Source organism: Ornithorhynchus anatinus, chromosome 5 (assembly GCF_004115215.2).
Source record: "Ornithorhynchus anatinus isolate Pmale09 chromosome 5, mOrnAna1.pri.v4, whole genome shotgun sequence".
NCBI classification, from domain to species: Eukaryota; Metazoa; Chordata; class Mammalia; order Monotremata; family Ornithorhynchidae; genus Ornithorhynchus; species Ornithorhynchus anatinus.
The window spans coordinates 95,645,425-95,661,135 of record NC_041732.1 but is presented as its reverse complement, the minus strand read 5'-3'; the positions used below and the strand labels follow the sequence as shown (position 1 = coordinate 95,661,135).

Genomic DNA, 15,711 nt, shown 5'->3' with positions numbered 1-15,711 from the left:
CTGCTATGTCAAGTGCATTACCCTACCTGTTTGCATTGGCCTTATCAGCAAGCGGAGGCAGAATAAGCTTTACTGGAAGCGAAACAGTATGACATGATAGATGATTATGAATTAGAATGATGATATATATACTCTACTGAGGGTAATCTTACCGGTTTGTTTTCCTTTTCAAAAGACTCATTGTTGGTTCTACCTTCACAACTTCTCTAGAATCTACACTTTCCTCTCCATGCAAACTGCTACCATGCTGATCCAAGTACTAATCATTTCCTGCCTTCACCACTGCATCAACCTCCCTGCATCCCTCTTCCCTCCCCAGTCCATACTTCATCTGCTACCCGGATCATTTTTCTGAAAAGCCACTGGATCCGTATATCCCCACTCCTCAAACCTCCATTGGTGGCCGATCCACCTCCACGTCAAATGGAAACTCCTTACCAGTGGCATTAAAATATCCATTCAACTTTCTCCCTCCTACCTTGCCTCGCTATTCTCCTACTATAACCCGACCAGCACACACTGCCCCATTAACACCAACCTATTCTCTGACTCGATATTGTTTATCCCACCGCCGAACCCTTACCCACGTTCTCCCTTCATTTCCAACAGGCCACCTCTCTCTTCACCTTCAAAACCCTCCTAAAATCACATTTCCTCCAAGAAAGTTTCCCAGACTAAGTCCTTTATTTTCTCTATCCGCCCTCCCATCTGTAATGATTACGAACTTGGCTGTATATCCTTTGAGTCCTCTGATACGCACCCCAATCAATCAATTAATTGTTCTTATTGAGCGCTTACTATATGTAAAGCCCTGTATTAAGCACTTGGGAGAGAACAGAATAACAGAGTTGGTAAACACGTTCCCTGTCCACAACGAAATTAGAGTTTAGAGGATGAGTGTATAGTCTAGTCCCAGACCCACAGCACTTCTATAAATATTTCTATACTCCACTGTTCTCCTCCCCATAATCTAATGTCTGTCTCCTCTGGTAGACTCAAAGCTTTTTGTGGGCAGGGAGCTTGTCTTCCAAATCTGTTGTATTTTCCCAAGTTCTCAACTCTAAGCTTTTTGAGGGCAGGGAGCATGTCTTCCAAATCTGTTGTATTTTCCCAAGTTCTCAGTTCAGTGCTCTGCATGTAGTTAACACCCAATAAATACTATGAATTGATTGATAATTTAATTTGAAATTTTGGAGGTTAGCAACCTAACATAGCTTAACTGAAGTTATTACTAAACTTTTATGATATCCCAAATATCTGAAGCACAAAAAAGTTTGGATGAACATTTTGTCTTTGTTTTTATCCCCATCATTCTCAACTCCGTATTTATACATGGTCAGGTAACAAACCATCATCTTGATGTGTCTCTTGTTACAAATAACCATGAATTTATTTGCCTATATTTACAGAGGCATTTTATGTAGTACAAAAAGTTAAAATATCTTTCTTCATAATTCCAAGATCTCATCACTAACTCTGGAAATCGTAACCCAGTGAGTTTAAAATAATGAAGTTGGAAAGGACAGTGAGAGTGCAGGCATATTTTCCGGTTTTCATGCCGGAACAGAGAGATGAGATTTTATTTTATTTTTGAAGTCCAACAAAGTAATAGATTCCAACGAGCTCATTTAATATTCAGTTCTAAAGTCAAAAACTACATTTCTTCACTGTGTTTACAATATGCAGAGCACTAAGCACTAGAAAGACATAATTTTATCTAATCCAAATCTCCCATGCTCCAATTGAAATATTTCTTTTTCTGTCCTAAGTGGAGAGGAAGAACTCCCATAGTAGACCTTTTCTCATATTGAAGATGATTTATTAAATTCTGTATTTTAAATTAGGTTGAGGAATGTAACAGTTGTTATCTTAACATTTAAAATATGTCAAATAACTCAAGAGCCATGTAAGGTTTCATAAGCCAGGATGCTTCACAATAGGAAGAAACTATATTCGAGAGACAGTATTAGAGAGAACAAAAAAAAAATTAGTGGAGTCATCAGGATGCCAAAAATAAATAGAAATGCATTTAATTAATAAAAAAAGGCACCAGCTTAAACAGAAGGAAGAGACTTTTTCATTCCAAACACAGTCCTGCTGTAGCATGGAATAGTCTCGAGAGGAAAGTGTTAACTGTATTTATTGAGCGCTTACTGTGTGCAGAGCCCTGTACTAAGGTCTTGGGAGAGTACAGTACAAAAGAGTTAGTACATGTGATCCCCACCCACAATGAGCTTACAGTCTAGAAGGGGGTACAGACATTATTATAAATTATAGAAAAGTACTTAAGAACTGTGGGCTGGCAGCAGTAGAGGGATGAATAAAGGGAGCAAATCCAAGTGTTTACTTCATCACCTGAGACATTCAGGGCAGGAACGGGGAGAGCACTCAACCATGGAATTGAAAGAATGTACTAGACTGCTGAGTGGGGAATAATTGGTCCTGTCCTAGATCTAATTTTAGTAGAAGCTGAAGCCAGGGTCTTAGCATTATTTGCAGCGTGGCTCAGTGGAAAGAGCACGGGCTTTGGAGTCAGGGCTCATGAGTTCGAATCCCAGCTCTGCCAATGGTTGGCTGTGTGACTGTGGGCAAGTCACTTAACTTCTCTGTGCCTCAGTTCCCTCATCTGTAAAATGGGGATGAAGACTGTGAGCCCCACGTGGGACAACCTGATTCCCCTATGTCTACCCCAGCGCTTAGAACAGTGCTCGGCACATAGTAAGCGCTTAACAAATACCAACATTATTATTATTATTATTATTTACTCATTGCTTTGCGTTATGTAGATTTCCCAGCAGAAACATTATTGGTAGGGACAAGAGAGAATGAGAGGCATTGTGCAAACCATCGTCATTGAATCCATTCTAAAGTACAGATTCCTGATCCTGGTGTTTCAGGTTAGAGACTCAGCTATAATCATCAACAACAACCGTAGACTTCCTAGCATATGTGTGTTTGACGAGAAGCAGTGTAACCTAGTGGAGAGAGCAGTGGGCTGGGAGACAGGACCTGGATCGTAGTTCTGGCTCTGTCACTTACCTGCTGTGTGACCTTGTGCAAGTCACTGAACTTCCCTGTGCCTGAGTTTCATCATCTGTAAAATGAGGGTTGAATGCTTATTCCCCCTCCTCTTTTGACTGTGAACCCCATGTCTTATCTCCTTATACAATTATTAACCCCAGTGCTTAGTACGGTGCTTGACATGGAAAAAGTGCTTAACAAATGCCACAATTATTAAGCGACTTTCCTAATTTTTTAAGTCTGGAAGCCAGTCAAGAGGGCTTTGGTTGATAGGACAAATCTATTTGTACTTCAGCTCCTGGTAAATACTTCTATTACTATCTTCGTCTTTAAATTCTATGTTTCCTATTAGCTATTTTAGCTAATTCCAAATTCTAAATTGAGAGGTGGAAATACATTGCTACAAGCTGAGCTGTTCTGGAAAATGATAAATTATTAGAATGAAATTACACATTTTTATCATAAAGATGTATCTTGTCTTGTATACAAGCCATGGGGTCCTAAGGATAGTGGGGAAAAACCTGTTTATCTAAATTTGTATAAAGAAAATGCCCATTTTTCCTCCCCAGTAAAAGAGGAAATGTAGTTGGGTAAAGATGGGGAGTAGGGAGGAAGGTTGCTTTCCAAGGATGGGAGAGGTAATTTCTTAGAGTTCTGGTATCAGCACTATTCAGTATTTTTAAAACATGGAAAGCAATGAGTCAGTATCTTCTTCATAGAATCTGTTGATATGGCTGAAGTCCATTAAGTTACTCATTACCGAGCTCTTCTTTTTCCACCCCCTGAATCATTTTTGTCTCTCTGTGTTGGTTCCTCTTCAGTTTCTAAATCCAGTTACCGTTAGGGACTCTCAACTACTCTGATGAGAATAGAATTTCACAAGTTTACCAATTTTTTCAGTTCACACTCCTGTTGATGTGACCCAATGCCATGATGGATTTTTTAATTAATGACACTCTTTTGCTGTCTGACTCAGCTTCTGATCGACTATGACAACCAGGCCTCTTTCAGCTCTATTTGTACCTAGCCAGTCTCTCTCCATCTTGTCTTTGTGGGGTGTAATTTTCATCCCCAAGTGCTCTGCCTTAAATTTGTCCCCATTGAATTTCACCCTATTTTAGGGGCCCAGTTTTCCGATTTTTCCTGTCAGAGACTGTGTCCAATCAGTCATTATTTATTGAGGGCTTATTCTGTGCGGAGCACTGTACCAAGCCACTGGGAGAGTACACTAGAGATCATAGAGAGTAGAGGAGGCTGCGGTGGAATTGATGGAGGGTAGACAGCCTCAGGGACCTTGGGGAGGTAGGAAGTATGGGCAAGTTCATGGCTATTTAGGGGCCCACATCTGCGAGGAAGAGAGTGGACAGATAGATGACCCCGGGGGCACCCTAGGAAATTCCCACACTCCTGCCATTCCCTTTCAGAGCTTCTATTCATTCATTCATTCATTCAATAGTATTTATTGAGTGCTTACTATGTGCAGAGCACTGTACTAAGCACTTGGAATGTACAAATCGGCAACAGATACAGTCCCTGCCCATTGACGGGCTTACAGTCTAATCGGAGGAGACAGACAAAAACAGTAGCAATAAATAGAATCAAGGGGATGTACATCTCATGAAAACAATAGCAATAAATAGAATCAGGGGGATGTACATCTCATTAACAAAATAAATGGGGTAATAAAAATATATACAAATGAGCAGACGAGCACAGTGCTGAGGGGAAGGGAGGGGGGAGGAGCAGAGGGAAAGCGGGGGAAAAGGTGGCTTAGCTGAGGGGAGGTGAAGGGGGGTAGAGGGGCAGCAGAGGGAAAAGGGGAATGTCTGTCTGGGAAGGCCTCTTGGAGGAGGTGAGCTCTCAGTAGGGCTTTGAAGAGGGGAAGAGAATTAGTTTGGTGGAGGTGAGGAGGGAGGGCATTCCAGGACAGCGGGAGGACGTGGCTCAGGGGTCGACGGGGGATAGGTGAGAACGGGGGACGGTGAGGAGGTGGGCGGCAGAGGAGCGGAGCCTACGGGGTAGGCAGTAGAAAGAGAGAAGGGAGAAGAGGTAGGAGGGGGCAAGGTGATGGAAAGCCTTGTAGCCTAGAGTGAGAAGTTTTTGTTTTGTGCGGAGGTTGATAGGCAACCACTGGAGGTTTTTGAGAAAGGGAGTGACATGCCCAGGGCATTTCTACAGGAAGATGATCCGGGCAGCGGAATGAAGAATAGACTGGAGCGGGGAGAGACAGGAGGAAGAGAGATCAGAGAGAAGGCTGACACAATAATCCAACCGGGATATTATGAGAGCCCGTACCAGTAAAATAGCCGTTTGGGTGGAGTGGAAAGGGCGGATCTTGGCGATATTATAAAGGTGAGACCGGCAGGCCTTGGTGACAGATTGGATGTGTGGGGTGAGTGAGAGAGCTGAGTCAAGGATGACACCAAGGTTGCGGGCTTGAGAGACGGGAAGGATGGTCGTACCATCCACAGCGATAGGGAAGTCAGGAAGAGGACAGGGCTTGGGAGGGAAGATAAGGAGCTCAGCTTTGGACATGTTGAGTTTTAGGTGGCGGGCAGACATCCAGGTAGAGACGTCCCGGAGGCAGGAGGAGTTACGAGCCTGAAGGGAGGGGGAGAGGACGGGGCGAAGATGTAGATCTGTGTTTCATCTGCATAGAGGTGATAGTTGAAGCCGTGAGAGCAAATGAGTTCACCAAGGGAGTGAGTGTAGATGGAGAACAGAAGAGGGCCCAGAACTAACCCTTGAGGAACCCCAACAGAGGATGGGAGGGGGAAGAGGAGCCTGCGAAGGAGACCGAGAATGACCAGCCAGAGAGATGAGGAGAAACAGGAGAGGACGGAGTCCGTGAAGCCAAGGTGAGATAAGGTGTGGAGGAGAAGGGGGTGGTCTACAGTGTCAAATGCAGCTGAGAGGTCAAGAAGGATTAGGATGGAGTAGGAGCCATTGGATTTGGCAAGAAGGAGGTCACGGGTGACCTTTGAGAGAGCAGTCTCGGTAGAGTGGAGGGGACGGAAACCAGATTGGAGGGGGTCCAGGAGAGAATTGGAGTTAAGGAATTCTAGGCGGCGAGTGTAGATGACTCGTTTAAGGAGCTTGGAAAGGAAGGGTAGTAGGGAGATAGGGTGATAACTGGAAGGGGAAGTGGTGTTGAGAGAGGGTTTTTTTAGGATGGGGAGACATGGGCACGTTTGAAGGCAGAGGGGAAGAAGCCATTGGAGAGTGAGTGGTTAAAGATAGAAGTTAAAGAGGGGAGGAGGGAAGGGGCCATGGTTTTTATAAGGTGAGTGGGAATGGGGTCCGAAGCACAGGGGAGGGGGTGGCACTTGCGAGGAGGGAGGAGATCTCCTCTGAGGATACTGCAGGGAAAGATGGGAAAGTAGGGGAGAGGGTTGAGGGTGGGGCGGGGGGAGGCCGAAGGAGGAGGGGTGATTTTGGGGAGCTCAGACCTGATTGTGTTAATTTTGTGATGAAGTAGGTGGCCAGATCGTTGGGGGTGAGGGATCTCACTGTGTGTACGGTACTCTACTAAGCACTCGAGAGAGTGCAAAACAACAGTATAACCGACACATTCCCTCCCTGCGACAAAATACTAATGAATCAATAGGAAATATAATTTTTCCCAGAGGTCACCCCTTTAGAACGAATACCACTCAAAGTGTTCCCGCAGACAGACACCTAACAATCTATGGCTGTTCCTTGACAGCAACCCCAGAGCCAGTAGTGCTTCCATTTACCCTGTCATGGTCAACTTTGAGAGACTAGCCTAGCTTGGTGATGAAGATGTTCCATAAGATTGCAACAGAGCTGGTTCTTCACAACTCTGGGGGAAATGTTAATTTTGAACACCAACTCAACCATCCATACCAACGTAGAGTAGGCTTAGGTTCAGTCATATCTGCTTAATAAGGCCAGAACCCAGGTTCACTGATGTGTTTTGTAAAGTTAACAGTTATAGAGGCCTTGGTTCTGCTTGGTATTGCTCTCTGCACTTCACCCCACCCTCAGCCCCATAGTACTTATGTAATGTAGCTATAATTCATTTTAATGTCTGTGCCCCCCTCTAGACTGTAAGCTTCTTGTGGACAGGGAACTACCAACTCTGTTGTAGTGTACTCTCCCAAACAGTTCAGTGGTCTGCACAGAGTAAGTTCACTTCTCTGCGTTATGACCTTGGGCAAGTCACTTAATATCTCTGTTACTCAGTTATCATATCTGTAAAGTGGGGATTAAGACTGTAGGCCACCTGTAGGAAAGGGACTCTGTCCAACCTGATTATCTTGTGTTTACCCCATTGCTTAGAACAGAGCCTGACACATAGTAAAAGCTTAACAGATAGATACCACTGATTAATTTTTCTTCATAATTTCCATATAGCTGTTACACGCTTGTCCTCTATCAACTTACCTGTCTTTTTTCTAGGAGGCTTCATACGTCACATTTAGCTGCCCTGGGAGTTGTTCCTTGGGAAAAACCTGTGGCTTTGTCTTACCTGTTGTTAGCCACTCGTTCCATAATACTGTACATTGCCTTAAAAACTGCTTTTGGAATCCTCTGAGCATGATTACAAACAAATGGCTGTTTTTATCCTTGGAGCCTCTGGAATCATATATTACTCGTACTTGGAATGAGCATTCATTGTTTTTATTTTCCCTCACTGAAAAACCGACTTTTAGTAATTTCCATTTGTTCTCTATCCAGTGAAACTTCCCACTAGAAGTGTCCTCTAAAAAGTATCTGAGGGCTCCCTATCCTTGTTACATTGGCTAAGTGAGAGGAGACCCGAGACTTAATGTTTTTCAGCTTTTGGCAACCTAGATTTTTTCTGATCCCACAGTGTGCTTATCTTTCTTAGAGAGCAACAAACAATAGAATGATAACATGTAATGTTTAAGCAGAAATGTGGACTATTCACAGGGTTTTTGCCGTGGAAGCCATAGTAATGTGTGTGCAATGTTTGATATTACTTATTAGGGACACAGCAGGTCAGGAGAGATTCAACAGCATTACCTCAGCTTATTACAGAAGCGCCAAGGGAATCATATTAGTCTACGATATCACTAAGAAGGAGACATTTGAGGACTTACCCAAATGGATGAAAATGATTGATAAGGTAGGCTTTGCATACTTTTCTTGAAATTGAATCCCATGCTCTTGATTAGACTCTAGAATCTCTTGATTAGACTGTAAGCCCATCAATGGGCAGGGATTGTCTCTATTGCCGAATTGTACATTGCAAGCGCTTAGTACAGTGCTCTGCACATAGTAAGCACTCGATAAATATTATTGAATGAATGAATGCTCATTGTTGCTTACCACCTATTTTTCATGTAAAATCCATTATAGAATTGTCCGAAAAAGACTAAACTTATTAAAACGGTTTTCTACTTAAGTCAATATCGGTTGGCCCCATTGCTGCCATGAAGAAATGGTGCTTGTAACTGGCTCAGAACTTGAGCTAGCAGCCTGACTTGCCTGGGCTTGTAGGATTTTACATTCTCCTCTACTGGAAAACTGCTGGGCATGTCATACTTTCTGGTAAAGACACAGCATGTACACTGGGGAAGTCAGGCCACATAGTTTTTTATAAGAGTAATGGCACCCAAAAGGGCATTATTCCTTTGTATCCTCAATTCTTTAGACAAGCAGCATGGCCTAGTAGAAACAGCAGGGGCCTGGGAGTCAAAGGACCTGGGTTCTAATTCCGGCTCCAGTGCTTGTCTGCTGTGTTACCATGGGCAAGACACTTTGCTTCTCTGTGCCTCAGTGTCCTCTTTTATGAAATGGGGATTAAAATTATACCTCATCCTATCTAGACTGTGAGCCCCATGTGGGACAGGGACTGTGTCCAACCTAATAATCTTATAATAATAATAATGTTGGTATTTGTTAAACGCTTTCTATGTGCCAAGCACTGAAGAAGATACAAGATAATCAGTTTGTCCCACGTGGGGCTCACAGTCTTAATCCCCATTTTACAGATGAGGTAACTGAGGCATAGAGAAGTTAAGTGACTTGCTCGAAGTCACATAGCTGACAAGGGGCAGAGCTGGGATTAGAACATTCTACCTTGACCTCTGACTCCCAAGCCCGGGCTCTTTCCACTGAGTCATCTACCTTAGTTCCTAGAACAGTGCTTGGCACATAGTAAGTGCTTAACAAACACCATAATCATTAGGTGGGATGACTTTGAGGGAACTAGGCATAGACATTTTCAGGGCTCCATCAGGTATTAGGTTTTTTGTTCCTTTTTTCTTTATGCATTATAAAAGGAAGTAAAGCTTTAAGATGTCTTAATTCCTCTGAGAGACGTGACAGAGGTTTAACCATTATTAGGAAGTTTCTATTGTACTTTTACGGGTAGAACTCTGAATTCTTTGTTTTTTAATTTCATAGTATGCTTCAGAAGATGCAGAGCTCCTCTTAGTTGGAAATAAATTGGACTGTGAAACTGATAGAGAAATTACTAGGCAACAAGGTGAAAAGGTAAGAGAATTTGCAAAGAATGTGCAATCATGAACGTCTCCCCCGATGGGATAAAATGAATCACTGTTTCCAGTGACCAATTACTGTGGTCAATTCTCGCCTTTAATACTATGCCTTTTTTCTTATTTCTCAAATTGATTTAAAAATGGAGGGAAGCATTGTTCATATCCATGAGATTCATTTTTGCATTCAAATCTTTGCCTGTTATATTTCATTTGACTCTGCTTTTAACTTTAAGATTTTCTGTTTTCTAATCTACTGACATCGCCATCAATTTTATTGGCTTTTACTAATTACCTCCTTAAAAGAGAGGGTTTTTGTATATAGGTAGCATTTGTATATCATTAAATAGATCCAAAATATTAACAGCATAAGCAAATATTTACTGGATTGCCAAAGAAGCACAAAACGAGATTTTTGCTTAAGCTAACTTCTATGGTATGTGTTCTTTTAATTGAATGTTTCATTTGCTTTTCCATTAGTTTGCCCAGCAAATAACTGGGATGCGGTTTTGTGAAGCAAGTGCCAAGGATAATTTTAATGTTGATGAAATATTTTTGAAACTTGTCGATGACATCCTGAAAAAGGTAAAATGCATTGGTATTGGATAGGTGGCTTCATATATCCTATTTGGGAAACATTTTATTTGGACAAAATTACAATAAGTCTTAGCTCTGATTCCTCTTAAAACGTTAGGCGGCACAGGGGGGTGAGGGAGGATGATTGGCATGGGATAATTATAATAATGGTATTTAAGTGCTTACTGTATGCCAAGCACTGTTCTAAGTGCTGGGGTAGATACAAGGAAATCAGCTTGTCCTACATGGGGCGCACAGTCTTAATCCCCATTTTACAGATGAGGTAACTGAGGCACAGAGAAGTTATATGACTTGCCCAAAGTCACACATGTGATAAGCATATTAGTGGTGGAGCTGGGATTAGAACCCATGACCTCTGACTCCCAAGCCCATGCTCTTTCCACTAAACCACACTGCTGGGATGGAGGGTTTACCCCAGAAAACTGGAAGCAGGAAGCCAAATTACAACCAATTGCTGTCTTGGGCCTCTACAAATCAATCAGTGGAATTTATTGAGTGCTAACTATTTGCGGGGAACTGTACTAAGGGCTTGGGAAAGTACAATATAAAAGAGTTGTTAGACACCATCCTCCCAACAAGGAATGTACAGTCTACAGGTTGAGACAGAAATGTAAATAAATTACAGGTAGAAGAAAAATAGGATATTTATATAAGTGCTGGGGGACTGGGAGGTATATCAAAGTGCTTAAGAGATATACAGCATAGTTGAGCAGAGGGACATAGTAAGCACTCAAGTACCATAATCATTATTATTATTATTACAACTGACTTAGCAGACACGTTCCCTGCCCGTAACAAGCTTACCTTAAAAATGAGTGTTTTATAGTAACTGATTATTTTGGAAGTGAGACCAAATAGAAGTTTAATGTCAAGGAAACATGGATACCTATGTATTTTTTTGCTGATGTGGTTTTCTCTCACTGTCCTTGTTCTATTTTAACTAGCTCTTACCATCTAGTTACGTGCTTTTTCCGAAGCAGGCATTGAATTCCATTGATTATGATGATAATGATGATCAGGGAAACTGTCATTTTTTTAGGTCTCCTGCAGAAACTTTTAAGAAATTTTCTTAACCTACACTTCACCTGTATTATCATAACATAGATACTTAGAATGGCCTAGACTGTGAATCCTGTAAATCCTGGTTAGGGAAGGGACTACACATTCAACCTCAAAGCTTCCTATCTATCCCAGCACTTAGTACAGTGTTTGGCACCTAATAGTCGCATCCCGACTCTGCCCCTTGTCAGCTGTGTGACTGTGGGCAAGTCACTTCACTTGTCTGTGCCTCACTTCCCTCATCTGTAAAATGGGGATGAAGACTGTGAGCCTCACGTGGGACAACCTCATTCCCCTGTATCTCCCCCAGCGCTTAGAACAGTGCTCGGCACGTAGTAAGCGCTTAACCAATACCAACATTATTATTAATAAGGCCTTACTAAATACCAGATTAATTAGTAACCTCATTTTAGAGTAGTTGAACCTCTTTAAATGGGCTCTCAGGGTTTTGCAGTGAAGGTACGTGGGCTATGCCGTGCATTCGAAGCTCAGATCTCTTTTATCCTTCTGTTTACAGTGGACTGGTTGAGAAAGAATCCAGTTTTAATGGCGCGTGTTACAATTTTCTGCCCCTCTCCCAGATGCCTCTGGATGTCTTAAGGAATGAGTTGTCCAACAGTATCCTCTCCCTGCAACCAGAACCCGAAATACCACCTGAACTGCCTCCCCCAAGACCTCCTGTCCGTTGCTGCTGACGTGCTTCTTCAGAGACAGGGTGAAAAGGAGTGGAGCGAGGCGGGAGAGAGATGCCTGTTCTACTCTGGCACTACAATCATTTTGGCAGTTTCATGTCGCACTTTGTTATCCAAGTCAGAGCTACACACTAACTTGTAAATATGCAAATACGGAATCCTGGGTAGGATTCAGCTTCAAAACAGTTACACATTTCCCCCTTTATTGCAATTTTTCCTTCACCCCGCCGGTGTTTTTAGTATTGTATGGTCACTGGGGAAATTGCTGCCCTCCTGATCCAAATGGGTGGGAGGGGCAAGAGCTGTACCACTTCTTGACATAAATGTTTTAAGTCCTTGTCAAATATATGAAAGGGGCAGAAGCTAGTCTGGTATAAAGAGAAGTACCCGGTGCTTTGCTAACTATTTTAAAGAAGCATTTTTGAAACTAAAGATTTTTGTGAACAGAGCGTCCATGACTTTTCTTGATTTAAACTTTCTTTTGCAGCTGTAGCATCTTCGTAGCAACCGAGTGGTTCCGCAGCAAAGCAAAAGTCATTCGTTGCCAACTTTCACGATTATTTATTATGTCTAAGCGTAGAACATTACCAGGTTTAGAAGCATTGAACTTGACACGGTCCTAAGGCAACAGTGTTGCCTGAGGGACCCGCTGTACACTATGCGAACCACAAGGATTCGATAGAGATGTATTTGAGGCTCTTAAGATATTAAAAAAAGACAAAAAAAAAACCCCGCTGCTGTCCTAAACAAGTCCTGTTTAAAGGAATTTTAAGAAGACACATTTTCCTGGGTAAAGGAATATATCTGTGTATTTGCCTGAACATCTTGGTTCTTTTTAATGGTAAGATTTTTTTTTCTTATGGTGAAGCTTATTCCTCTCAAGTATATATACTGTGTTCAATTTTTTGGTCCGATAATGAATTTGTGAACTATATCTTTGGTATATCTTTTATTAAACTGCACTGTTTAGTTTAGTTGAGGTAAATAAGTAATTACATATTTGAATAACTCGGTGTGTCCTGAATGTCGTGGTATTGAAAAGCATTGTGGTCTTTCTAAACTAATGAAGTGCAAAAATAAAATTTTGTATTTATGAATGACTCGGTTGCCTCCACTTGTGGTCTTTGATGTTCAGTGTGTATCCAGTGATACCTGAGTGAGAAGAACCTTAATGACGTTTTTCGGGACATTTGCAAAGTAGATCTTCTTTCTACAGGAGAAAGACCTGATCCTCAAAGGACTCATCATTTTTGTTTTGCATGTAACTAGTGGCAGAATTTATATTATTTACTTCCAATGATGTGGGGTGGGACCATCCATCCTGCCACCGATTGCAAACCCACTTTGGCTCTTGCCCCTGGGGACTAAGCCTCCTAGACTTCCAGAATTGCTGCCCATTTTTGAATTTCCCAAGGAGGCAAAGTCATGGGAGAGTGGAGCAGCCGGTGGAGAGAGGCCTCAGCTCAGGCAGCAGTGAGGTCGGCACAGTTCTTAGGGTCCGTTTTTAGGTTATAAAAAAAAAAAAAACCTCCATCCTCCCTACCTTTGAGATATTAAAGGCAGGGTTCTGAGAGCGTGACTGAAAGGGTAGATGTTTTGTTTGGAATTTTGAATTTTCTTCCAGAAGGCCAGAACAGGGTGCCGACTTTTCACGGACACCCCCTGGAGAGAGGAGAAATAGCTGAATTCATGTTGGGAATCTTCCCCTAGTTTAGGGTCTCTGTGTCCACCCCTCCCCCTCCCTCCCCCAACCCTAGCTTCTGCCAGCCGGCACCCATTCGTTCATTCAATAGTATTTATTGAGCGCTTACTATGTACAGAGCACTGAACTAAGCGCTTGGAATGTACAATTCGGCAACAGATAGAGACGATCCCTGCCCACTGACGGGCTTACAGTCTAATCGGCCTCTTGGCCCCCCCACCTCCCTCCTCGTGTGGCTTCTCTTTCTCATTCGTTCCTTGTGTGTGCTTCTGCCGGGTCATTCATTTAATCAATCGTATTTATTAAACGCTCACTGTGTGCAGAGCACTCTACCAAGCGCTTGAAAAGTACAATACAGCAAATAGAGACAATCAAGCCCTGCCCTCAGTGGGCTCACAATCTAGAGTCCCTTTCTCCCCTCTCTTTACATCTCTTCTCGCAACAAGAATCTACAGAAAACTGATTTTTATTTTGAACAAAAAATCAGGTATAAGAAATCAGAGAAGAGGGAGGAGAGGAAGAAACGCAATTTTTAAAAAATCAGGCTACTACTTAAATGATGATGCTATTTTTTAAGGACTTACTGTGTGTCAAACATTCTACCAAGCACTGGGGTAAATACGAGATAACCAGGGCAGACACAGTCCTTGTCCTTAGGGGGAGGGAGAACAGGCTTTTAGTCCCCAATTTACAGATGAGAAAACTGAGGCACAGAGTTTGTCCAAGGTCACACAGTGAACAAGTGGCAGAGTCAGGATTAGAATCCAGTCCCCTGACTTCCAGGTCCATACTCTTTCCACTAGACCACACTGCTACATAGTGATCTTATTTTAGCCCTTTTTCACAATAGTACTTTTTAAATTTTAATGATTATTGATTTGTTTTTCCTAACTGGAAGCTCCTAAAGAGTAGGGATTGTGCCTATTAACTCAAATTGTACTCTCTCAAGTGCTCAGTACAGTGATCTGCCCCCAGTGAGCACTCATGCTCCGTACCCACTAACCACTCACATCCCATTGACTGAGACAATGTTGCACAGTTTACCTTAGCTTAAGCACTTTCCTTCACCAAACTTGAAATATGTTGACATTTGCATAGAGTGACTTCAGCCCATTTCAGTTTAGCTTCGATAATGGAAGATTTATTTAATATAAATAATAACACCTGTAATAAGCATGGCTCAGTGGAAAGAGCCCGGGCTTGGGAGTCAGAGGTGATGGGTTCTAATGCTGGCTCCGCCACTTGTCAGCTGTGTGATTTTGAGCAAGTCACTTCACTTCTCTGGGCCTCAGTTTCCTCATCTGTAAAATGGAGATTAAGACTGTGAGCCCCACTTTGAACATCCTGATCACCTTGTATCCCCCACTCCCGGTGCTTAGAACAGTGCTTTGCACATAGCAAGCGCTTAACAAATACAATCATTTATTTATCCAGCACTTACTTGGTTTCAAACATTGTAGTGGGTGCTGAGGTAGATACAAGATAATCAGGTTTAACACACTTCCTGTGGTACAAATGGCTCTTATTCTGAGAGGGAAGGAGACTAAGTATTCAAATTTTGCACATGAAGAAACTGAAGCACAGAGAAGTTGAGTGACTTGCCCAAGGTCACATAGGTGCCGGCTCAGTAACTTGTCCCAGGGTTTCCTGACTCTGCGGCACATGCTCTTTCCATAAAGCCACTCTGCCTCCCTTCCAAAAATGATTTTGCAGAATAAGATTGAAAGATAAGATTAAATATGGTAATTTTAAAGATTTATTTTGTGCTAAGCACTGAGGTTTTTGGGGCTATATCTTGATTATCATGGGGTTTTCCTAAGGAGCTACATACTGTAATTTGGGATCTCTTCCAAATTCTCTGGAAAGGTAACATGAAATTCCTTTCCATGCAATGATAAACATTGCAAAACTATTTAATCTTTATTAAAGTAATTCAAAGCATAACATGACATCAATGGTATTTATTGATCACTGTATTAAGCACTTGGGAGCATACCAGGCACTAGAGTTGGTAGACGTTCTCGGCTCTCAGGAAGCTTAGTTTGGGGGGAAACAGACATTAAAAAAATGGCCATCATTGTAATCTGATTGTGAATTTTTACAGGAAGCTGTAGTATCTTGTTCTGCTAACTCTGGTGGTGTTTATTTTCAC

The 15,711-nt window shown here is 42.3% G+C and overlaps 1 protein-coding gene across 1 annotated transcript in view; it reads left to right on the top strand.

The window, feature by feature from the left end:
- Positions 1–12,958, top strand: part of RAB12 (RAB12, member RAS oncogene family) — a 68,684-nt gene extending 55,726 nt beyond the window's left edge. The window contains exons 3-6 of the mRNA XM_029066216.2: positions 7,996–8,134; positions 9,418–9,507; positions 9,990–10,094; positions 11,747–12,958. Coding sequence (XP_028922049.2) covers positions 7,996–8,134; positions 9,418–9,507; positions 9,990–10,094; positions 11,747–11,860 — 448 coding nt within the window. The 3' untranslated portion in view covers positions 11,861–12,958. The remainder of the gene's footprint in view (positions 1–7,995; positions 8,135–9,417; positions 9,508–9,989; positions 10,095–11,746) is intronic.
- Positions 12,959–15,711: the final 2,753 nt, after the last annotated feature.